The sequence below is a fragment of the Schistocerca americana genome, chromosome 2 (assembly GCF_021461395.2).
Source record: "Schistocerca americana isolate TAMUIC-IGC-003095 chromosome 2, iqSchAmer2.1, whole genome shotgun sequence".
Classification (NCBI taxonomy): Eukaryota; Metazoa; Arthropoda; class Insecta; order Orthoptera; family Acrididae; genus Schistocerca; species Schistocerca americana.
Window position 1 is genome coordinate 416,951,327 of NC_060120.1, and position 26,890 is coordinate 416,978,216.

General features: G+C 41.3%; 1 protein-coding gene across 1 annotated transcript in view; it reads right to left on the minus strand.

Annotated features, from left to right (window-relative positions):
- LOC124595589 (lysophospholipid acyltransferase 7) overlaps nt 1-26,890 on the minus strand; it is a 122,703-nt gene that overhangs the window by 71,579 nt on the left and 24,234 nt on the right. The window contains exons 2-3 of the mRNA XM_047134383.1: nt 17,487-17,613; nt 1,158-1,311 (exon numbers count right to left, since the gene is read on the minus strand). Of these exons, the coding sequence (XP_046990339.1) occupies nt 1,158-1,311; nt 17,487-17,613 (281 nt within the window). The remainder of the gene's footprint in view (nt 1-1,157; nt 1,312-17,486; nt 17,614-26,890) is intronic.

Sequence of the window (26,890 nt, forward strand, 5' to 3'; positions counted from 1 at the left end):
AGCTGTTTCTTTTCTGCAGTTTGTTGGATGCCATTCACGTGTACAGACAGCTTGTTGGTTGTCAGGCCCACGTAGAATGCAGCACAGTGGTTGCAGCTTAGCTTGTGGATCACATGACTGGTTTCACAGGTAGGCCTGCCTTTGATGGGATAGATGATGGTTGTGACTGGACTGGAGTAGTTAGTGGTGCAGGTATGTATGTTCTGTGAGAAAAGTGTGTGCAACTATCCAATTTTCAGTAAGTTGTACTTTCACAGTTATGAAAAATCTCAGAAAGCCATCTAGGTAGGAGCCATCTAGCACAGATGAACTGTAACCTTTGTGAATCTAAAATACACAAGATTATGAAGGTGTAGTAAAACAATCACACCCAAAAACCTAATTGAGATGCTGAAACAGTTTGCCAAACCAAGATTCACAGTTGAATTTCTAGATTTCATTTTCAGAGCTATATTGTGTCTTGTCCAGGAAGAAGCCTTGGTCTGAAAAAAGATTCAATATGTCACTGTCTTACACCTCCATCAAAAAAATTTACTGTACTGATCTATTACAGAATGAGAATTTTGAATTTTCAGGACCCGCACAGAAACAGGAAACGGAGGAAGGAAGGAGTAGAGGGTGCAGTGTTACAAATGACATAAAGTGACTCACTCATGTAAATGGTACTTTAAGGTGACATAACTGGCAGTGTATTGATATATGGTACCATTAAAAATACTATAACATTTCAATACAATACTGGAAAACAATTTGTTAATTTTTGCATTGGGAAAATCTAGAACCTGATTAAAAATGGATCTGAAGCTTGTCAAGTTACAGGTCATCTAATTTTTACTCCAAAATCTAGAATTGAAGGCTGTCTTTATATAACCTATAACATTCTCATCAGTAAAAGTTTTTCAAGTTTTTAAAACAGGATAGACTCATAACATTATTTTGTGCACCATGAAACAAACTCAGCTGCTTACAAATTAGCATTAAAACATGAGTGTCATTATTAATACAAAGCTTAATGATTGAAGTAGCAAGAAGCATAGAAGCCATATTTTTTTCAGAACTAAAGTATCACTGAAATGACAGCAAAATTAAAAACAAAGTACTGTTGCTAAAATTGCGACTTGCAGTTATATAAATATTGTGCATGACTTAAAACATACCTGTGAGAACACCAACATAACAAAAAGCATAATGAAATATTTCCAATCCATCATAATTAATTTCTTCTTGCTGTTGGAGTTCTAGCTTATCGCTGGACTTTTCTGACACATTCTTACTTTCGGAATCATTCTTTTCAAAAGCCAAGCCAGAAAGCTGAAATAAATGGTAATATTATTTCCCTTAGAGTTTTGTTGTATCCAGTAATAAATAATCCCAGTATTCGGAACTAAATTGGGGTACAGTCTGGATTTGGAAATGGTTGGATTATCTGGGAAAAAACATATGTTCAACACAAATAAAGTTACTAGATAGGACTACCAGCCACAAACCAACGTAGTGTAGCAATGTGAAAAAGTGGCAATGTAGTGACATGAGGAAGTGGTAATGCTGCGAATACCATGCAAAATCCTCCACAACAGTACAACTACACTTTGTCACCAAAAGTATCCGGACACATGACTGAAAATGACTTAAAAGTTCGTGGTGCCCTCAATCGGTAATGCTGGAATTCAATATGGTGTTGGCCCACCCTTAGCCTTGATGACAGCTTCCATTCTAGCAGGCATACGTTCAGTCAGGTGCTGGAAGATCTCTTGGGGAATGGCAGCCCATTTTTCACAGAGCGCTGCACTGAGGAGAGGTATCGATGTCGGTCGGTGAGGCCTGGCAGGAAATCGGCATTCCAAAACATCGCAAAGGCGTTCTATAGGATTAAGGTCAGGACTCTGTGCATGCCAGTCCATTACAGGGACGTTATTGTCGTGTAACCACTCTAACACAGGCCGTGCATTATGAACAGGAAGATGTAATCACCATCCTCGAATTGCTCTTCAACAATGGGAAGCTAGAAGGTGCTTAAAAATCAATGTATGCCTCTGCTGAGACAGTGCCACACAAAACAACAAAGGGTGCAAGCCCCTCCATGAAAAACACGACCACACCATAACACCACAGGCTTCGAATTTTACTGTTGTCACTACACACACTTGCAGATGACATTCATCGGGCATTCACCATACCCATACCCTGCCATCGGATCACCACATTGTGTACTATGATCCATCACTCCACACAATGTTTTTCCACTGTTCAATCGTCCAACGTTTACACTCCTTACACCAAGTGAGGCATTGTTTGACATTTACTGGCATGATGTGTGGCTTATGAGCTCACCTCCTGTCTGTCATAGAACTTGCAGTGGATCCTGATGCAGTTTGGAATTCCTGTGTAATGGTCTGGATAGATGTCTGCCTATTACACATTACAACCCTCTTCAACTGTCGGCGGTCTCTGTCAGTCAACAGACGAGGTCGGCCTGTACGCTTTTGTGCTGTACGTGTCTCTTAACGTTCCCATTTCACTATCACATCTGAAATATTGGACCTAGGGATGTTTGTGGAAATCTCATGTACAGACGTATGACACAAGTGACACCCAATCACCTGAACACATCCAAAGCTGTGAGTTACGCGGAGTGCCCCATTCTGCCCTCTCATGACTTCTAACGACTACTGAGGTCACTGATATGGAGTACCTGGCAATAGGTGGTAGCACAATGCACCTAATATGAAAAAGGTATGTTTTTGGGGGTTTCCGGATACTTTTGATCACATCGTGTACATAGCCAATCACATGTGGTAGTGTCATTATCTTGTTCAGAGGAGTTATTAAAGCACAGCTTACTTGGCTGCTGTTAACAGATTTTTTTTTTACAGTATACAGAATAAGCACAGCTTACTTGGCTGCTGTTAACAGATATTTTTCTTACAGTACACAGAATAAATTGGGTTGATTTATACAGCACTGTGTTCACACTTTTTGTTCATAAATAAAGATAATATTGTACGTATAAAACAGGTGTTGTACTGTACAGTACATGTCAAGCAAACAGAAAAATATTTTCCATATTTTAAAAGGAAAACTGGAAGTGCTTAGGTGGGTGACAATAGGGAAGGTGCTACAAAATTGGTTGTTGAACTTGGTGTCAGTTTGTTTTGTTTTGCTTTAATGTGCAAAAACAACTACAGTCATACACACCCATGTCAGGACTGTAGAGCAGGAAAACAAAGAGAGAATTTAAAAATGACTACACATCAATTACAATCGATGGAAGAGAAGACAGTTAAAAATAGGAACGTCGAGTAAGGTCTATAAAGTATGCCATACAGAAACAAGTACTGAACTAAAGATTAAATGTCCTTTGCCATCGGAGCAGATGACACAATTGAAATGCTTTGTTGCCGGATGTACTGCGTGGCCTAATACAGGGTGAAAAATTCTGCTGTAAATACTGAGCAGTGTTGTGGAAGCTGATACTGGAAAACTTTGGTACCACTGATGAAGGCATACTTGACATCATGCTCAGTCCGAGAGCCATCAGTGTACACAAAGATACTATCACGAAGTTCCATGCGAACGTCATGAAACTGAAGGCAATAGAGCGAGGCAAGAGTAGTTTCCTTAGGTAGCGAATGAAGGTCAAGGTGAACACGGGCTGCTGCATGAAGCCAAGGTGGTGAAGAGTTCACACCCATCAGGAAAGTGGCAGGTAGCATGAAGTTAAGCCGCCAGAGCAAGAGCCAAAAGCAAACTCCAGAAAGTAACAGAGAAGAGAGACGCACCCTCTACTGGCAATCAAAGGAGCCATCGAAGGAGGAGGCACAGAATGGGTGGCCATGCTTGCCAGACAAAAAGCATATCTGCTGAGGAGAAAGTCATGACGGTAGGACAGTAATAGTTCGGCAGCTTCTGCCTACAGACTCTCAAGCGTGCGGGTGTAAAAGGTGCCAGTGGCCAAACAGATGCTACGATGGTGGATAGTATTGAGACAGCGTAAGAGAGACGGAATTGCATATGAGTAAATGAAACACCCATAGTCTAGTTTCAAACGGACAAGGAACCAGTACAAATGGAGGAGGGTGGTTCGACCTGCTCCCCAGAAAGTACCATTTAGGACACACAGGATACTGAGGGACTGCATACAGCGGGCTGCCAGGTAAGACACGTGGGATGACCAAAAAAATTTCCTAACGAGCATAAGCACCAGGAAATTTGTAGTTTCAATGTACGGAAGGGCAACAGACCCAAGATGTACAGACACAGGAAGAAACCAACTGCGCTGCAAGAAATTCATACAAACAGTTTTGTCAGTGGAAAAACAAAAGCCACTGTTGATGCTCCATGAGTAAGGATGATCAAGACATTGCTGAAGACGCCGCTCAACGAGACAAGTCCACAGAGAACTGCAATAGATGGCAAAACCATCAACAAAAAGGGAGCCGGAGATGCTCAGCTGGATACAGGCCATTATAGTGTTAATGGCAATAGCAAAGAGGACGACGCTCTGGGTGGAATTTTGAGGCACAACGTTTTCCTGGATAAAGGCACCTGACAAGGCAGAACCCACATGTATCTCAAAAACTTGGACCTTTAAAAACTCATGAAGGAAATGAGGCATGCGGCCTCGGAAGCCTCACATCTACAGAGTACGGAGGATACCAGTCCTCCAGTAGGTGTCGTAAGCTTTCTCACTCGTGACATGGGTGGACAAAGTGATGAGATGGTCAACTGCAGAATGGTACACTCAAAATCCACACTGTGCAGTGGTTAATAAATTGTGAGATTCGAGCCACCATGTCAGCTGGGCATGGATCATATGTTCCATCACATTGCAAACACAGCTGGTGACAGAATTGGGGTGGTAGCTAGAAGGAAGGTGTTTATCCTAACCGGGGGTTAGGTATAGGTATGACAGTGGCTTCACGCCAGTGTCTGGGAAACATGCCCTCTGCCCAGATGTGGTTGTACGTATGAAGGAGAAAGTCCTCGCCCGCAAGGGAAAGGTGCTCAAACATCTAAATGTAAACATCATCTGGCCCTGGGGCGGAGGATCGGGATCGGGATGATCTAACTCCCTCATAGTAAAGGCAGCACTGTAGCACTCACGTTTCTGAGAAGAGAAGGGCATCACATGAGCCTCCTCCACTCTTTTCTGATGGAGGAAAGCAGGGTGATAGTGGAAGGAGCACGAAATCTCAACAAAATGGCGGCCCAAGGTGTTGAAGATAGCAAAAGGGTCCACTATGACATCGACTGCTACTGTCAGGCCACAAACTGGGGAATGGACCTTGGTCCCAGAGAGCCATCTGAGGTTGACCCACATGATGCAAGAGGGAGTGGAACCGTTATAAGAACTAGTAAATGAATTCCAGCACGTCTCTGCATGCAAACTGTGGTGTGACATGCCTCAGCCCACCAAGGAACCAGGGCATGGTACAATAAAGAGGAAGAGCGAGGAGTGGAACATTCTGCGGTGGTATGGATAACGTTCATAAGATATTCTACCTGGTCATCACAACTGGAGAAATGTTGTTCATCAAAGGTCACCAGGGAGGAGTAAAGCCTCCAGTTGCCCTTAGAATGCTGCCATTTGGGTGTGCACAGAGGTGGGGTAGGAGTCAGCAAACGGGTTGCACACGAGAAATGGTCACTCTAGTATGTGTCAGAGAGAATGGACCACTCAAGGTGATGGGCAAGCTGGGCAGTGCAGAAGGATAGGTCCAAACTGGAATAGGTGAGTGTGGATTCTGACAGGAATGTGGGTGCCCCTATGTTAAGGCAGATAATAATAAGTTGATTGAGAAGGTCAGCCAAGAGGGCACATTCTGGGAGAACCCCAAAGAGGGTGGCGCGCATTACAGTCACCGAGACACAGAAAGGGATGAGGTAGCTGTCCAATAAGCTGGAGGAAGTCTGCCCTGATACATTGAATGGTGGAGGGATGAAAATGGTAAAAAGGAAAAAATGTCAAATGAGGAAGAAAAATGCTTGGAGCCAGGTAGTCAGGGAGATGGGTAGACTATGAACATCATCCTGGATGAGTAGCACGACTCCCCCATGAGATGAAATGCCATCCTCAGCGGGAAGGTCAAAGCGGACTGGGTAGAAATGTGAGAGCTAAAAGTGGCCATGAGGACGCAATTTTGTTTCCTGGAGGCAGAGTTCAAGTAAGTCCTCTTTCTCAGATCGAAGGCAGCAACCGTACCACTGAAGGAGAGTCATGACAAGGAAAAAATGAAGGTGTGTCACCTTGGCATCTGCCGAGTGCCAGCCTTCGAAGACTCACTGCTACAGGGCGCAGAGGCTGGAGTTTCCTGCTCCATGAGGTCAGAGGCATCGGCATCGGCATTCTCTTTCTATCAATCTGCGGAGTCCAGGACAGAAAAATGGTTGGTAGTGTGCACCAGCGACATGGAGGTCAGCTGGGTGAGGGTATTATGTGGTGACACCGTCAAAGAGGATCTCCAAATCACTGAAGGAGAAAACCATTTCCCTTTGTTGGACTTCCTGGAGCCTTTCTGGTTGGCAGAGGAGGACTCAGATGTTTGTTGGCAGGAGGGATATAGGAAGTCTTTGAGGGAGCTTTACTGCTGTCCTTTCCGGCCTGCCTGTTGTGTAGCAGGTGACTTCATCTCATGAGGCAGAAGTTCTGTGGCTTGTTGCACAGCTGGAGGAAAAGACGGGGACACTACCATGATGCTGCGCAATTTCACAACCATAGTGCTAAATTTGAGGTTGTATATCTGCATGGCCCTGTCCTTTGTGGAGCAAGATGTAGCAAGAACAGTACTGTAGGTGCCAAATGGTAGAATGCAGGGTTTCCGACTACTCAACAACGTGCGAGCGACCGGGTAAGGTACTTTTTCCTTCACCCATATTTCCGGGATAGCCTGCTAATCGAGATACACAGGACAATCTTTGGAGGAGGCGGTATGGTTGCCATTGCAGTTAATACTGTGGGGAGGAGATGGGTAATCACCGTCGTGAGCATCCCTACAACAAGTTACACATTTCATAAGAATTCCCAATTGCGAATAATGACTACCATTAGCCATAGAATGTAATGACAACAATGAAAATTTGTGCCAGACTGGGACTCGAACCTAGATTTCCTGCTTATTGCGAGCAGTCCCCTAATCATTTGGCTATCCATGCACAACTCATGGCCAGACCCAAATGTCCATATGTCGTCAACCATAAATCTATGATCTGTATTTGCACATCCATTATGTGTATTCCCGCACAGATCAGACATTGTGCTTGAAAGTTCCATGCCCCGTATTGGCAGGTAAATATGATAACACAATTGTGAATAATGACAACCATCAACTGTAGAATGGAATGACAACAATGAAAATTTGTGCTAGACCGGGACTCGAACCTGGATTTCCCGCTATCTGTGCACGACTCATGGCCAGACCCAAACACCTATATGTCACCAACTGTACATCTATGATCTGTACTCGCACATCCATTATGTGTATTCACATACAGTTCAGATGCACAGTTGACGACATATGGAAGTTTGGGTCTGGCCGCGAGTTGTGTATGGATAGCCAAATGGTAAGGCGACTGCTCACGATAAGCAGGAAATCCAGGTTCGAGTCTCGGTCCAGCACAAATTTTCGTTATCATCATTCCATTCTACAGCTGATGGTAGTCATTATTCACAATTGCAAATATATATGATGTGGTCACTACAGCGCATCGTCATCAGAACAATACTGGCATTGTATTATTGTGATTACCCATTTGGCCGGGTGTCGACACGACTCTCGAGAGTGGTTGTTACGATGACACTGGTAGCAGTGCATTGAGTTCGGAATGTATGGTCGTACTATGATAACTTCACAGCCTGCTTTGATCTTTGACAGGAGCACTACTCTATCAGAGTTGAGAAAAAGGGCACATGTGGGCAGTAAGGATGTATCTACTCTTCTAATCACCCGATGGACTGCACTGACACCCTGATCGGAAGGTACATTTGGATTTCTGCATCAGTCAGACCATCGAGCAGCCTAGTGTAAGTAACACCACGGGAAGAATTCAGCTTTCAATGGGCCTTGACAAGAACAGGATAGCTGTGGAGGAGAGAAGCTGCAAGCAGTTGTTGTGCTTGAGAATCAGAAGAAGCCTCCAAAAGCAAAGTGCCATTTCATAAACAAGAGCAGGATTTCACAAGGCCAGCAATTGCATCAACACATTTCTGAATAATAAACAGATTTATCACAGTGAAGGACTGACTGTATCAGTACATGAAATCAAGAGGAACCGTGGTGCAGCTGGTAGGGTCTTTGAATCATTAGCCTCATTCTGTTTACATTTGGTAGAGGCTGACAGTGAAAAAGATGATTGGCTCATTGTGAGAAAATCCCCCATGATAGCCAGCATTTCCAATGGCATGCTCCTTCCAATTGGGGGACCCCCCTCAGAAGGCGGCGCACCTGCCTTAGGTGATTTTACACACCTCAGGTCACACCTCCCGAACACCTGACTGAGGGATTAATTGGCAATTTAGGAAGGTAACAGTTCAGGCAATCACCCCTCCCTGGGCCTGGCCCTTATAAGGGGTATGTGAGAACCCTATCTGTCAACCTGGGGCTGGGAATTATACGTTACCCAGTAATCTGTTATGAGTCAGATGCGTGGGCTGGTCTTCAGGAACATATATGGAGGAAGAAGGAAAATAGGAACCTCAAATGCCGAAGCAGAGGAAGGATAGGAGAAGGGGAACGAAAAAAGAAAGAAGGAATGACAGACAGTGGAGAGACTATTCTAATATCAGTGACGGAATATGCAAAACACATTTCCAGCAACATTCCAGATTCCCCAAGGGGGATGAAGAGGAATATCAAGAGGACAGACATGCAGCATGGAAGGGAAAAAAAGCTGCAAAGGCTGGAGCTCTGTCGTCACCAAGCACAGAAGGGAAAAAAAGCTGCAAAGGCTGGAGCTCTGTCGTCACCAAGCACGGAAGGGAAAAAAAGCTGCAAAGGCTGGAGCTCTGTCGTCACAAAGCACGAATCCACCAAAGGGTGGGGAGCCCCCATGGGGTATATTTGGTGCTGGGAAAGCCACCATCAGTGACTGGGGAAGGGTGGGGAATCGGAGGGAAATTGAAAGCTTTTGCAACACAACTCATGAAAAAACTTTGCAACAAGGTCACAACTCCACTGTATCATTGTATGATAAAACTAATGACTGGAATTTCTCTTGGGTTACTCAGAGAACAAAAAGGTGTTCCTATTAGAAGTACCTTGATTCAAGAAAAGAGATTGCAACAGAAGAAACTTATGAATGATGATCCAACAAAACTGCCAGCAATGTCATACGACAATTAAAAATAAGTGGAGAAAAATTATCAGCCACTGTTGCTGCCACAGATGCATTCTTAGATGAGTTTGTAGACTTGATACCATCAGAAAAATCACTTGCTTCAGTACCTAGTTTATAATGCTGACAAAACACCTGAATTTCAAAGCACTCCTTACAAAACATCTCGTTTCAAAAGAAGAGTTGTGTGCATCATGTTTTAAAATGAATAAACAATGCCTTCCTGTTTTAGCCTGTAGCAATGTTGTGGTAACTAACAAATTACCTCTCATGGTAACTGGAAAGCCTGCGAAACCATGAGCCCTCAAAGCCATAATTATCAAAGCTCTTCCTGTTTATTACAAAAAAAAATCAAAGTAAAGCTTGGATGACTGGTGTTTTGTTTAGTGAATGGTTTTAGATACAATTTGTCCCCTGTGTTAGAAGATTCAATACAGAAAATGGACTGCCATCTCGAGCTCTACTTTTAATTGACGATTACTGACAATGCTCCAGCTCATCCTTCGGAAATGCAGCTACTCAATGAGTATATCAAAGCTCTTTTTATTTTTGCCGACAAATGTAACCTCTATTTTGCAACCAATGGATCAAGGCGTGTTACAAAACCTTTAAGTTCAATAACAATAAAGAAGCTCCTACAGTTTCTAAATGAAGGACGTAACTGTTCCACCTCAGGACATCTATCTACTGGCTAGCTGAGGCTTGTGACAAAATGAACAAACATTTACAACAAACATTGTGGAAGAAATTGTGGCCAAGTCTCATGTTTGAAGAAATCCCATCCATTCCAGGCCCAGACAATAGTAATATCCTTCAACTTGTTCAAGAAATCCCAGTGTTCAAGAACACAGTGGAAAACTGCCTTCAAGAATGAATATGAGTCAATGATAACAATCATCAAGAAATTAGTGATGAAGCCACTGTCTCTGCAGTCCAGAATCTACTGATGATAACTTTGAAGATGAAGACAGTGAAGAAGAAGACACCCCTAAACATATTGTGCAACATTCTGATGCTGCAGATGCTCTTGAATTGACATTACACTAAGTAGAACAGCACATTATTGCCGCACCAACAAATGTGATGTTTATGCGGCACTGGCTCAACATTGCATCATCATGCAGACTCACTTCTTTATGACAAAAGAAGATTACAGATTTTGCAAGTTACTATAAGTGAAAATTACAGTACTACTTCATAAACTTGTGATAAAGTACTATAGTTACCACTGGAATGAACATTTCTTTTCAATAAATTGTGTTTCAATAATTGAGTTGTTCAGTGCTGTATCATAATAAAATCCTTTCCTTACACTAAAAACAAGCTTTTTTTTTAATTTTTCCTTCTTCTCAGTCTTTTTTCGTATTCTCCAAAATTTCAGATATGCAGGGTTTGGATTATTGGGGCTCTATTGCATTGTAACATACGTCTTAATGAAACAGAGAAAAACAAACAGAGACACTATGAGAATATTACTAACTGTATTACAAATGTATTAAATCACATAACACAAACAGAATTTATATTGTTGATAAATGTGTCAGACAGCTGCATTGTGCAGATAAACTAGTTGAATTTAGTACATTACCCATGGCAAATGCACTTGGGAGTTAAACATACAGCACTAGGCCAATAAAATTTGATAAATGTTGTAAGATTATCAGCAACATTCATGCTGAAGGAGGATACATTGTCCATCACATTAATGTGATCACTTGCCAAAGGCCTGAATAATTACCTTTTGCTGTGCGAACAGCTGTGAGACAAGCAGGAATAAAGGCAGCGAGGTTCTGGAAGGTACTGGCATGGATGTGGAGCTGTGCTGACTCCAGTGTTGTGACCAGCTGTGCTAGGTTTATCAGTTGAGGATTAATGGCATGAACTGTCCAACTCAGGTGATCCCACAGATTCTCAATTGGGCTTAAATGTGGGGAGTTCGATGGCCAGGGGAGTATGATAACTCATCTGTACTCTTTGAACCACGCAACATACACTGTGAGCCGTGTGACATGTTGCACTGTTCTACTGATAGGTGCCATCATGCTGAGCAAAAACGAAACTGTGTGTAGGGGTGAACATGGTCCCCATGGATACAAGTATGCTTGTGTTGATACATCGCACCTTCCAGAATGATGAGATCACCCAGGGATTACCCTGAGGCCTTGACTCTTTGGACTATTCTTGCAGGCGGTTTACTTCCAGATGTTTTATGCCATGTCACCAACAGACATCTGACAAATGGAGAATAAAATGTGATTTATTTAAAAAGGTCATCACCACCACTCAGTTGCAGCATTGGCATGTAAATTCCAGCCTTTGTCGCTGATGAACAACAGTCAGCATGGGTGCACGAACCAGGTGCTTGCTGCAGATGCTCATACATAGCAACAGTCCCTGAACAGTTGTGGAGGAGACACTGTTGGTGGCTCCTTGGTTTGTCTGGGTGGACAGCTGCTCAACAGTCGCATGTCTATCTGCCCATACACATCTCCACAGCTGTTATTCACTCCTGTCATCTAAGGCCCATGGTGCACCATAGTTGCCTCAGTGCCAGTTTGGATAGTGCCATTTTGGCATGCAGTGTATACTTTAATCATGGCAGTTTACAAACTTAGCCATTTTGGAAATTCTTCCATCCAGGACTAAAAGCCAATGGTCATCAGGCAAATCACCCCCTCCCAAATTCATGTCCCTATGTAACCTTCAGCTTGTGCTGCTCACCTTCAGCTTTGACAACCATGTATCACATGCCTAGCCCATGCACTGCCACCCCTCCTTCTCACACCCCCAGCTGCCAAACTGGCTGCCTCCCACCCAGGCACTAGTCACCCAACTCCGACCCCTCTCCCTGCCTGCTGCCTCTCTCACTCTATTACTCAAATCTTCCACAACCTTATCTACCTGCTGAAATGCAGCATTGTGCATCCAGCTGGTGCAATGTAGAGACATAGGTGCAGTCTGTGTGAAAAATCGACACATGGTTGTGGGTGCAGGCTGGAAAGGAGTCACAAGCATAAGGTAAACGCGATGGTCGAACGGCATCGACAAGTGTTTACCGCTCGTGCCACGTAAGTCGTATTGGAAGAACAAGGAGTATTTATGTATCTTACAGTGTTTTATATCGTTGATTATTGTAACGAGAAAAAAGAAGAACAGTTGAAAAACTGTTAATTGTAATTCATGTATTGGACTTCAGAGAAGCAGGATATGTGCATAACTGCTGGTGGTTATTAAGCCAACTATATTGTAAATGTTAACATTTATTTATAAGTCATATTATAAAATATGACCTATAAATACAGTAGCAGGCGTCATCTCTATTACTTAAAGATATGGTAACAGCTGTTATTCCATGATTTATTGAAAGAGGGATGTACAGAAACTGAAAATGGAACAGTTTAATCCTTAATGATACAGATGTTTGTGGAATGAAATTCCAAACAAATAAAAACAATGTACAGGTATGAAATTCTGAAGCATCCAGATAGACAATAAAACGAAGAGGCACCATCTAGTAGATTTATCTACCCCCCCCCCCCCCCCCACACACACTCCAGCTCTCTCTCTCTCTCTCTCTCTGTTTCTGTGTGAGTCCATATGGCGGCTGTTGTTGAACACTTCTGCATTCAGTAAAAGTCGACAGACTCCCAGCAGATCCTCCTTAGTTACTCATAAGGAGTAATCCAACAACTTGAATATAAATACAGACTTTAATCTTCTCTTATGATATAGTGACTGACTTGTATTGAGTCTAACATACGAGGGCTATCCACAAAGTACATTACGTTTTGGAATTAAAAATAAATAAAGTATTGGAAATTTTTTTATTATATACAGATGAAAGCCACACTTAAATACTACTTTTCTACATAGTTGCCATTTAAATTAAGGCACTTATCGTAGCGATGGACGAGCTTGGAAATTCCTTCGTTGTAAAATTCGGCCGCCTGCGCCTTCAACCACGTAATGACTGTCTTTTGGGACAGAAAAGGTGTGATTTTTGTGGATTTCCTGGAAAGAGGCACTACAGTAAACTCTCAAAGGTATTGCCAAACTCTGCACAACCTCAGAAGAGCAATACAAAACAAGCGCAGGGGAAAGTTGGGCTCAAAGATCTTGCTGATTCACGACAACGCCCGGGCCCACACGGCAAATGCCACTCGTGAAGTTCTCGAATCTTTTAAGTGGGAGTTGTTTCCTCATCTGCCGTACAGTCCCGACCTGGCACCGAGCGACTTCCACTTATTTTCAGCAATGAAGTGGTTGGCTATGTAGCGTTTTGATGACGACGCACAGCTTCAAGAAGAGGAAACCACGTGGTTGAAGGCGCAGGCGGCCGAATTTTACGACAAAGGAATTTCTAAGCTCGTCCATCACTATGATAAGTGCCTTAATTTAAATGGCAACTATGTAGAAAAGTAGTATTTAAGTGTGGCTTTCATCTGTATATAATAAAAAAAAATTCCAATACTTTATTTATTTTTAATTCCAAAACGCAATGTACTTTGCGGATAGCCCTCGTATTAGTGACCCAATGAGCATCCTTACTATGTACATCAATGCAGTTGACATTATTGTCCTTCAGATGTTCAGATCGTCAACATTCCTTGGAGCAGCATACGGCACGGAGGTCTCTTTGCTGCACTTGTGATGATGCCAGGTGCAGCCTGACTAACCTCAGCACTGCATGAAGCCCAAAAGAAATACCTCAGACAAACACACAGAACAATAACAGAACATAATATAATGAATCAAGGATTGTAAACAGAGATAACTTTAATTCTTGAGATGATGATATCCCATTTCCCACTAACGCAAAATTTGTCACACTTGTTCATTTATTTTCTACTAAAGTACAGAAGTTTATGAGTAGTCCACTAACTTTAATGAGAATCATTACCGATAAAACCATGCAAAATCTCATATCCTCTCAACAAACACACACGTGTACTGTTACACTGTGCCAGCTGAGTAAACAATGCCTGGTCTGCAGCTCTGCAGCCTGACTGGGGTGTAGGGTTTCACTGGGTGGAGTGGGAGAGGGGACAAAGAAGGCAAGGAGTGAGAGGGAGACTTGGGGAAGGGTAGCCAATGATAGATGCTTGGGACAGGAATGTGGGAGGGAGAAGCAGCATGGGAATGGGACAGGAATGTCTCATTTGCACCAGTGAGGTTTTGCAGCAGCACCAGATGATGATGATGTGGAATAGAGGACTGGGGTCGTGTGAAAGAACAAAGGAAGGGAAGATTGCATTGAAGAGGTTATGGGTGCAGGATGAGTGAAGTTGGCAGAGTCAATGTGAGTACTGGGCACGGGGCTACAAGAAATTGTGGCCAGGAGGCTTACGGGGATGAAATGGAATTTATCCCACGGAAGCATGGATGAGAATGTTATGTAAAGAAATCTCTCCTGAGACCTTGGAATTTGCATACTTATGTGTCAATACATTTGCTTCCTAATCATTTTTACAATAAATAATAAGACTGAATTTAGGGTGAATTGTGAATTTCATAATCACAATACTAGAAGTAGACATAACTTCCAAAGATACTATAGATCCCTGCTTAGGGTTCATAATGAAGTTATACATTCTGCAGCAAAAGTCTACAAAAATCGCCAGTAGACATCAGGCAGGAAATTGGAAATCCTCAGTTATTAATTAAACACAGAGTGTATTATTAGTCACCCCCACAATTTATTAGAATATTTGTACTTGAGGATGTAATTTCTGGTTACACTAATATTAATATTGTATGAGTTTCTAACTTTTCCAGAATATAGGCAGCTGATAGTGGTCTCTGAAGTTAATAATGTTACAGAAACATGTTGTGTGAAGTGATAGATAAAAACAGCAGTTGGGTATATAAGAAGAAGAGCAGTGGTTTTCTCTTAAAAGCAATTTCTTTTCTCAGTTTAAGTTATATAGAAATAATTTCCACAATTATGAGCAAGAGTAGATTAGCACTTCGTTATTTTCTGGTATTTCCTTAACAGAAGTAGCCCTCAGTGGCTGCTTCTGCTCTGATCCCACTGTGAGACAAGATGATCAGTTCCTTCATGTAAAACATTTGTGAGTGCCTATGGAACCACAGTTGTACCCAGGTGTGCACCTCTTCATCTGAAGCAAATCAATGGCCATTGGCTCCAAAAATAAAGAAATAGCATGAGGAGAGATTGGGATTATATGTAGGATGTGTAAGGGCTCCCCAGCCACACTTCTGCAGTGCATGTGAAACAACCTAGGCAACATGTGGGTGGGTATTATCCTGCCACCAGTCAACATTCCTAAACTTTGGATTTGATGGTGTGCTTCAATGTCTGCAAAGTGTCTGTGTATCAATGTGAATGAAGTGTGATGCCATGTCCCACAAAGTCAATGAACAGTAGGCCCTTACAGTTAAAGAAAAAGGTCATCATGGCTTTCCCAGAGCTGCCTGCTGTTTGAACTATGTTGCAGAAGTTTTGCTGGGAAGGCATTATACATCCTCCATGGTGATGGTGTGCTTCAATGTCTGCAAAGTGTCTGTGTATCAATGTGAATGAAGTGTGATGCCATGTCCCACAAAGTCAATGAACAGTAGGCCCTTACAGTTAAAGAAAAAGGTCATCATGGCTTTCTCAGAGCTGCCTGCTGTTTGAACTATGTTGCAGAAGTTTTGCTGGGAAGGCATTACACATCCTCCATACAGTCTCAATCTCTACTCATGTGATTTCCCTATTTCTGGAGCCCTGAAAAAAAGACATTCATGACCATCGATTTGCTTCAGATGAAGAACTGCATATGTGGATGCAAACACCGATATTTTTCCGTGGAGGCACTGATTGTATTTTCTCAGTGGGATAAATGTATTAACAAATATGGTGATTACTTCTGAAAAATAAATAGTTTATTGCTTTTTTCCATATCTCTTATTTTCATTTGACTAGTACTCATATAACTTACATCGTTCTGCATTCCTAAGCTTATCCTTCATGACAGGATTTTCAGAACATCATGTGTATATGGATGGATGAATGAATGACAACATTATGAAAAGGATAGATTGCTACTCACCATATAGCAGAAATATTGAGTTGCAGATGGGCACGTCAAAAAGGCTGTCAAACAAGTAAGCTTTTGGTGAAACAGGTATTCATCAGAATTACATGACGTATTTGCCTAATGCCGATGGAGGTCTTTTTGGCCAAAAGCTTACTTGTTTGACAGCCTTTCTGAATTGCCTGCCTGTGACTCAACATCTCTGCTACATGGTAAGTAGTAATCTATCCTTTTCTAATATTGCCTATTCCATCCTGAATTTTTCATCGGATGGATGAATGATTATTTAAAGCAGAAGTTTTGTATTGTGGAAGCATAGGAGACCGAGATGATTTTCTGGCAATATAATAATTTATTGTGTTCACATATGCTGTCCTGCTAATAAAATTGTGTTGAATTTGATCAGAGAGGTAGATTTCTTTATAAGAAAGGATATGACAATCTCTCTCTCTCTCTCCATTATCTTTTAATACAGGGTGATTCAAAATTTCTATTACATGTTTCTTGGGGTTGTAGAGGGGACTTAGTAAATGAAGTATAGAAGTTATGATATGGAAACCATGTCCACAAATGCACCATTTGGATGTAACGTCTATCTGAGCATTGGACCACTGTGAATCTCCCACTTCACAGTATGCACACAGTGGAGACAATGAGCTTTTACCTGTGTGCCGAAGGAGCACATGGCAAGAGCAGTGCTTCAAGTACTTGCTCTTGGGTTCCCTTCTATGTGACAAAGGACGCCCTCTTCCAAGTTGAGAGCACTGTGCAACTGTATAGCATCACAGCCAACCCTCCTACTTTCAAACATACAAATTTCTTGCAGCTACTGTTGTGCTCAGACGAAGGCTATTATGTGGTGTCATAAATACAACAGGAGCTGAAGACGGCATCCTCTTCTTAGCTTGTTTGTGTACTGTGAAGTGGGAGATTTGAAAGTGATCCAATATGCAAACTTATTTTATATCCAAACAGTACATTTCTGGACATGGGTTCCTTATCAAAACTCCATTTACTAGGCCCTCTGTATTTTTATTTTGATGATTAGTCATAAGAAATTATTAAAAACAATTACTGTTTAAATGTAATTTTGAAACATGTGAAAAGAAATCTTACCTTGAGTGTAAGAATCATCTGCACAAGGTTTGCATGTGGTGGTGGGTATGGTATTCCAAAATAAATGGTATTTCGAAAAAACAACAGGTAGCCAAATAAAAATGCGAGATTGATTAAATGGCTTGATCTGCAACAAAGACAACACAAATTAATCACTAAACATTTAACATTCAAGCACTGATGACACTGTAATAACAGGGATGACAAATATAGAAAAGAAGTTAGTTACCAAACATACGTAATATGGTTAAATAAAACCAATGTAACAAAATATGTAACATTATAACCCATAATAAACTGTTTCTGAACCTGTAGCTATATTCCTAATGCACCTAATATTTGATGTGTGTGTGTGTGTTGTGGGGGGGGGGGGGGGGGGGGGTGCACTCACACCTGAATGTGCCAAGTATTAGGTGCTACATGAATCACTATAAGGCAAAACAAAAACGGTGAGACAATCAACACTGAATTACTGATTATTATAAACTGCTAAAAAACAATTTTGTACCACCCTCATCACTTTGGTAGTTTGTGTGTTTTCTGGCAGAAACATCTTTTTCAATGTGTTTTTCACCACAGGAGCTTGCTCCACAAATTCATCTGCACATTGGAGGAAAAAGTAAAACTGCATCCTCACCACAGTTCAGCAGAGCATTCAGTATTTCCAGTCACGAAAGGAACAATATAGTGTGTGCACATTGTTCAGTCTGTCAACGTCCTTGAAGGTCCATTTTAAGCTTCAACTATGTTCAAATTGTTGCTTTATGACAAGAGCAGTTGTCAATGTGCAAAGTTTTCCACAGAACTGATGTACACCACAGCAAAGTAATTTGAGCACAATAACTGAAAATCTACACTCAACCACATGATGCCCTATTCCTACAAAATTACACTGCATGAGTACCCCTCCAGAAAATCCAGCAAACCCCGTGTGCTGCCTTTTTGGAGCCAAACAGTATGCAACTATTTCCATTAAAAACAACAGTATAGCACCTGCCTTCTCCCCAGGCACTGTACTGTGTAAAGTAGGTGGACTGGAATCTGTAACAATGGTGTCTTAACAGAAAAATGCAGAATCAGCCTGATACCTAACAGAAGTGCATGGAGGTGGCCAGCTACCAATGCATGTTTTATGCACACAGTCCCAAGATCTCAGCAAGGAGGCAGGTTAGTCATATTTGGGCCAGTATCATGGATGGATGTTGGACACCTCTCATTGGTGTCAAGGGTAAATTGAGGCTCTGCTCCACTCACGGGCCTCCAATCTATTGTCCTCCTCTACAGTCAACATTTTAGCAACGAGTTTTGTCTTCCATGATGATAATACGTAAGCACACTGTGCTCACTACATGTAACTTGCTGTGTCAACACAAGAACCTTCCTCAAACACTGGATGCTATCAGCAATATCTCCAGCACATTGAGGACAGTGAGCCAAGGGACATATATATACAAACACACACTCTTGCCAGTAGTGACTGACAGGGGGACAAAAGGTTCAATGCTTTGAGAACCCAACATAATCACCAGGCTATCATTAGTTCAAGCAGTTTGCAGAGCACACTGGTGAGGCAAATAGCCAGTAGCAGTCTGTGTGAGACAACCATATTAACTCATCAATGTGAAGTGAAAACAGCCTCTAGCCACATATCATTGAACAACATGAGTACATGGAGTCCAAGTAACATTCAGACTTTGGATCATCTGATTATTAACTGAATAAGGGCCTGGGACTATACTGTGTGGCAAGTCAAGGGCCCGACAGTTTCCGAACAGTGAAAGGTTCATTATATAATTTGGCATGAAGGGGATAAAGAGTACGGAGATGCCTTGAACTTGTCTTTTATGTATTCAAAAGGTGGCCAGGTAAGAAGATGCTGATGCTGTTGCAAAGTGTGTTGCAAGATGTTCAGCAAGAACTGACACATCGGTAGACGTATCACCATGATGAAAGAGACAAGTTGATATTTGGCAGCCCACAAGAGTACAGAGATTGGCTCATACCTTAGCAAAGCTGCATAAACATGAGGGTGATCTGTAAAGCATGTCACTTCAGACATAGCAGAACCCATCAGTGATCTTGAGTAACTGTTGCAATGTCTGATCCAATATGGCACAGGCCCATGGGGAAAGGGGCCTATAGAAAGGAGAATAACAGCTCCAATGGCATGGGTGACGGCATCGGAGAAATCTCTCACACCTTCATAGCACTCTGACAAAGAGGAGGTGAAGGAAACACCAGAAGTATAGAATTGCCAGTTGGTTCTTTGAAGAGCCCAATGTGGTGACTGGTCTTTTGGGAGGTGACAATAAAGTGACAGGATCACCAGAAAGTGGTCTCTATCACAAAGACTGTCATGTGGCAACCACCGTAGCAAAGCCATATGATTGGAAGAAGAGATCATAAGGTAAATAGCTGAACAGGTGCCATCAGTGGTACTAAAGTAAGTATGAGGAATGTCATTGAGGAGATACACACCAAGATCGAAAAGAAGCTGGTCAATCAGATGGCCCCTACAAGATGATGTGGTACTTCCCCACAGGGGATGGTGTGCTTTGAAATCCCTAAGTAGGAGAAAAGGGGGGGGGGGGAGAGTTTGTGGATTAAGGTAGTCATCTTGAGGTATCTTACATGCCCTGCCTTGAGGTAAATAAATATTGCAAATGATTATTGCTGGGGTTATTCATAATTGCACTTCTATTGGTTCCTTTGCGGTATGGAGGGGAACCCACTCACTGACTACATCTGTGCGAACCAATGCACAGACCCCTCCAAATGTTCTCTCAGGGCCAATCTGGGTTTGACACAATGAAATAACAACAGTGGCAGCAGCAGCAGGGGGAGGAGGAGGAGGAGTAGTAGTAGTAGAAGAAGTAGTAGTAGCAATAGCAGTAGCAGGAATAGTAGTAATTTTATTCACCTTTGGATCACTTTTACAAGAATATCGGACATGTCTTGGTATTCCAGTTACGAACAACAAAAATAATGTAATATATATACAATAAGGTTTAGAATGACAAGGGTGGGTCAGACTATTGGCCATGGCCTTATAATAGGAACCATCCTGCCATTTGCCTGAAATAATTTGGGGAGAACATGGAAACCACTCTGTTTAAAACAGTGCTACCTCGTTCAGTTTATCCCTGGTGTACAACAATGTTTTACAAAGAAGTTATTTAACAATGTAAAAGGCTAATGCTACATTGTTCATTCATTTACTATTCATTGCTCTCACTTTACACACATTGTTTCATAACACTTCACCCACTATCAACTGATGCCAGGACCATTTTGTGTACTGCAACTTCCCATTTGCTAGCCTGGAAAACTGAGTCTGCATCCCTCTATAATGAGCGAGATCTTGAGCACAGAAAGAGGATAAGAAGTCAGTATTATACATTGCATAGCTTTTGGAGTAACTTTTTCCAAAAAAGAAAATAAGAAGGGAAAATATAGTGTGAAGGTGTTAAGTGGAATGATAAATCTCTCATTATCATTATTTGAGTTTTATATTTATTTTTTCTTGGTAAATGTAAATTCAGTTGCATGGTCCTGGACAGAGCTGTTTGTGTAGTAATTATCGATGTTATTTTTAGTGTGCACAAAGGGTAAATGAACTCAAATGGTGTAGTTAAAATCCTCACTGTTTTGAACAGATCTTTACAATGAGGTTGACTACTATTTTGGTTATTATTCTTCTGATGTTTTCATGGAGTTTGAAAACTGTTCAGATTTTGTGCATTTGTTCTCCACAAAAGAATTCCACAGATAAGAATAGTATGTAACTAAAAGACTCTGACTGTTACACACTGGTGACAGAACTCCAAAGGCATAAAATGCTAATGAAATTCTATTTGCAGATATCTTCATGTGTTCACACCACATTACTGCAAATCATTGTTCATTCCTAGCAATTCTGTATTTGTTACACTGTTTATAGAGGTGCATTTACATTTAATTTATCAATGTGATTTTCCTTCTTCAAATTGAAATTCATGGCATTAGCTTTCTTTACACTCTGTATAAATTTATTGCTCATTGACTACTGCCTTGAGTCTTTCATCTGCTTCCTCTGGCAAGGTGTTTTCCTTTTCTGTGACTATAATATTGTTATCATCAGAAAAGAGAAATTTTTGCCCATGGGAAAGTCACTTATGTATATCAGGAAAATTATTGGTCCTAAAGTCCTACATTAATATATTTTGGTTATTAACATTTTACTAAAAGTTTGGACTTATTTGAGGTACTTGTTACCTCTAAGTAATCTGCTAGGTACGTGCAGAACCAGTCATTAGTTACCTCTCTTATTCCTTGTGCTTCTTGCTTGTTGAGTAGAATCTTTTGTTCAACAGTACCTAAAGCCTTAGACAGATCTAAAAACATGCCTATGACACACTCATATTTGTCAAGTACAACTTTTGTGAATTCTGTTACGGCTGATTCTATACGTCTACAACTTTGAAAACCAAACTGTGATTCATTTAAAAGATCATGTTTATTCGAGTAACTCATTAACCTGTCATTCATAATGGATTCTATTATATTTAAGAATGGTGACAGTAGTTGTGGACTGGTAATTTTCTCTGTCTTCTGCATTACCTTTTTATAGTGGAGGTAAAACTCTTGCCTATTTTAAATACTCTGGACATTTCCCTGATGTGTACAATTTATCTAATATGTTTGTAAGGGAACTTGTACACTCTCTATGCACTATTTTAGTTCACACATTGGTACTTCATCTACGTCTACTGACTCCAATTTTTTTTTTAGATTTTGTACAGTTCTGATTTCATTATCTGTGGTTGGTAATAACATCAATGTACTTAATGTACAATTATTTACATATGTTATATTTATTTTTGGGAAATTTTTTTTATAACTTGTCTGCAGTACTTGAAACATGGCCATTCACATTGTTAAACGATGTAGAGCATTTATTACTTTATTACCTTCACTTATTAGTGTTTATTGTGCACAGAAACCTTTTGATATTTGGAGAATAGGTAACAGTGAAAAGTGTTTCTTTGACAGTAACATAGATCGCAGAAAAGGAGGAAACTATTTGTTGTGGTTATGGCAGGTGACATTAGTATCCATTGCAGATCCATTGAATCGTCATGTTAAGAGTGTCCAGGGTAGATGTGAAGTGGCCAGGATGACAGATCACACCCCAAGATTGTTGTCTGTTACTGGTGGGATTTAAAGAACATCCGTGAACTCTGGTTCAGAGTCTGATGGTGTGGGGGCAACAAGCACCTGGCACCAACAATCCATGGCTCCCTGTCACCACTGCACATCAGATGAGAATGCAGCTTCTCCAGCTGAGTAAACAGAGTTGAGGTTCCTGCAGGAACCATGAGGGGTGAAGACCAATTGGTCCCATGGTCTAAGTCACTTGCATGCCTACCAGAGGTTGACGTCAAAAGAGTAATTATTCCAGGGTACTGCTGACAACCTGGTTACAGTAATACGAAAGATTGATATCACCAAGACAGGATACAAATAATCAGACTTTTTCCATTGGGGAGGATGGCAATTTCTGCTATTGACTCTGGAAGGTGGACATGCACAAGGTGAGTTTTTGTGATGTTGCCGACTACAGTCTCCACAAACTGGGTTGTATGTACACTGGGAAGAAACACACTAGATCCATTGACATTTAAAGCACTGCATCGAGGGTGGGTAAAATATGACTGCACATCACAGCAATAAATCATGATTTTGACTTTCTCTAGAACCAAATTCTACTCAAACGCAAGGATGAATACCCCACTGTCAAACTTGTTCCAGGCAGGCCCTGATGTACACTATATTCAAAATGGATCCCATGCCTCTCCAAGGTTCACATAGTTCTTCATCCAACAGTAGTGTTAAGTCCTGGTGAGATATGATACCATGTACCACTTTTAGACTATTATGGGGTATTACAGAAACAGTTACATCATTGAATTTTTTATAAGACAGTAAAGCCTAGGGCTGGGCAGGATTCACCACTGTAATTGAAATGGAACCACTTTGTTTTTACTAAGGAAAGAAATTTCTCCAAATACAATTTTAGTATTCCCCACAAAGAATATTATTGACTTAGCAGAGAGACGAGGCTTTCTGTCTGTCCAGGTGCAGACCAGGAACTCAGGGGAGGAAGTTTCTGCAAACCACTTCGTTTTGCTTTTCTACCATGGTGTGGCCATGGAGGGAAAGTTGCTAGGGACATAACAATCCATACTGAAGAATTCTGGTCTGTCTGAAGAGACTGCCAGAGCCTCACACATACAGCTATTAGTTTAGGTCCTTTTAGGGTGCCAGATATCTGACTATACTAAATGGGGGCTCTCCCCATGGTTGCCACCCAGCCATCTGGCTTGATGGCCCTGTGCCCCCCCAGTGGACAGTGGACTTGATCTGTTGGGGGTGGGACGAAAACAGCTCAGGTGTAAACAATGCATTCCCTGCTTAGTCAAGGGGTTACAAGCGTATGGGTGCCTGACAACCACACTGGGTACTGGATACCTTTCCCTGCACAATCCACATTTCTGGTTTTTTTTTTTTTGATAAGTTGGAGTTCAAATCCAGACGTGGAAACCAAACATAAGTTAACCAAAGTAGGTGGTATAAAATAACAAAACAAAGTGGGAAAAGTCATACTTGATGTTATACAAGCAAGCTATGTTGTCAGCATGGAAACTGTCATAGAGACAAAGTCTAAGGAAAGATATAATCAGAAAAGATTGCAGCACAGAAAAGAAGTAGTACTGCAATGGGTTGGAGGCCAATGCTCACCACACGAGTGCACACAATAGATGTGTGAGCCCTGTCAGTTGATAAGGTCCTGATGCACCATCCTGTGAAAACAATGGGTCGTCATTAATGTCCGAGACGAGATTACGCGTCACTATTTCATGTCACTATGCAAATCGATAGAAATACAGACAGCATTGTCTGTAACTTCAGATGGTAAAGAAATGGTTGTTTTCAACAAATTAAACGTAAAATTGATAACTCAACTCTTTTTTATCTTAACACTGAACTATTGTGAATTTCTTAAGTCCAGTCACAGGTTACCATGATCACACCAGTTACCATCACAATCCCAAGACATTGTTGTTGTTTTTGTTGTTGTAGTCTTCAGGCCAGAGACTGGTTTGATGCAGCTCTCCATGCTACTCTATTCTGTGCAAGCTTCTTCATCTCCAAGAACCTACTGCAACCTACATCTTTCTGAGTCTGCTTAGTGTATTCATCTCTTGGTCTCTCTCTATGAATTTTACTCTCCACACTGCCCTCCAATACTAAATTGGTGATCCCTTGATGCCTCAGAACATGTACTACCAACCGATCCCTTCTTCTAGTCAAGTTGTGCCACAAATTTCTCTTCTCCCCAATTCTATTCAGTACCTCCTCATTAATTATGTGATCTACCCATCTTGATCTTCAGCATTCTTCTGTAGCACCACAGTTTGAAAGTTTCTATTCTCTTCCTGTCTAAACTATTAATTGTCCATGTTTCACTTCCATACATGGCTACACTTCACACAAATACTTTCAGAAAAAGACTTCCTGACACTTAAATCTATACTCAATGTTAACAAATTTCTCTTCTTCAGGAACACTTTCCTCGCCATTGTCAGTCTACATTTTATATCCTTTCTACTTCACCATCACCAGTTATTTTGCTCCCCAAATAGCAAAACTGATCTACTACTTTAAGCGTCTCATTTCCTAACCTAATTCCCTCAGCATTACCTGATTTAATCCAACTACATTCCATTATCCTCGTTTTGCTTTTGTTGATGTTCATCTTATTATCTACCTTTTAAGACACTGTCCATTCCATTCAACTGCTCTTTCAGGTCCTTTACTGTCTCTGACAGAATTATAATGTCATCGGCAAACCTCAAAGTTTTTGTTCCTTCTCCAGGGATTTTAATTCCTACTCCAAATTTTTCTTTTGTATCCTTTACTGCTTGCTCAATATATAGATTGAATAACATTGGGGATAGGCTACAAACCTGTCTCACTCCCTTCCCAGCCACTGCTTCCCTTTCATGCCCCTTGACTCTTATAACTGCCATCTGGTTTCTGTACAAATTGTAAATAGCCTTTCGCTCCCTGTTTTTTACCCGTTGCCTTCAGAATTTGAAAGAGAGTATTCCAGTCAACATTGTCCAAAGCTTTCTTTAAGTCTACAAATGCTAGAAACGTAGGTTCGCCTTTCCTTAATCTATCTTCTAAGATAAGTCATTGGGTCAGTATTGCATGTGTTCGAACATTTCTACGGAATCTAAACTGATCTTCCCCGAGGTTGGCTTCTATCAGTTTTTCCATTGGTCTGTAAAGAATTCATGTTAGTATTTTGCACCTGTGACTTGTTAAACTGATAGTTCGGTAATTTTCACACCTGTCAGCACCTGCTTTCTTTGGGACTGGAATTATTATCTTCTTCTTGAAGTTGGAGGGTATTTTGACTGTCTCATACACCTTGCTCACCAGATGGTAGAGTTTTGTCATGGATGGGTGTTCCAAGGCTATTAGTAGTTATAATGAAATGTTGTCTACTCCTGGGGCCTTGTTTCGACTTCGGTCTCTCAGTGCTCTGTCAAACTCCTCGCGCAAAATCATATCTCCCATTTCATCTTCATCTACACCCTCTTCCATCTCCATAATATTGCCCTCAACTACATCGCCCTTGCATAAACCCTCTATATACTCCTTCCCACCTTTCTGCCTTCCCTTCTTTGCTTAGAACTGGTTTTCCACCTGAGATCTTCACACAAGCAGTTGTCTTTTCTCCAAAGGTCTCTTTAATTTTCCTGTAGGCAGTATCTATCTCATCCCTAGTGATATATGCCTCTGCATCCTTACATTTGTCCTCTAGCCATTCCCGCTTAGCCATTTTATCCTTCCTATCAATCTCATTTTTGAGACTTTTGTGTTCCTTTTTGCTGCTTCATTTATTGTATTTTTATTATTCTCCTTTTATCAATAAAATTAAATGTCTCTTCTGTAACCCAAGGATTTCTACTAGCCCTCGTTTTTTTATCTACTTTATCCTCTGCTGCCTTCACTATTTCATCTCTCAAAGCTACCCATTCTTCTTCTACTTATTTCTTTCCCCCGTTCTTGTCAATTGTTCCCTAATGCTCTCTCTGAAACTCTCTACAACCTCTGGTTCTTTCAGTTTATCCAGGTCCCATCTCCTTAAATTCCCACCTTTTTGCATTTTCTTCAGTTTTAGTTTACAGTTCATAACCAATAGATTGTGGTCACAGTCCATATCTGCTCCTGGAAATGTCTTACAATTTAAAACCTGGTTCTCAATCTCTGTCTTACCGTTATATAATCTATCTGAAACCTTCCAGTGTCCCCAGGCCTCTTCCAAGACATAGTAGCCTCACAATCAAACA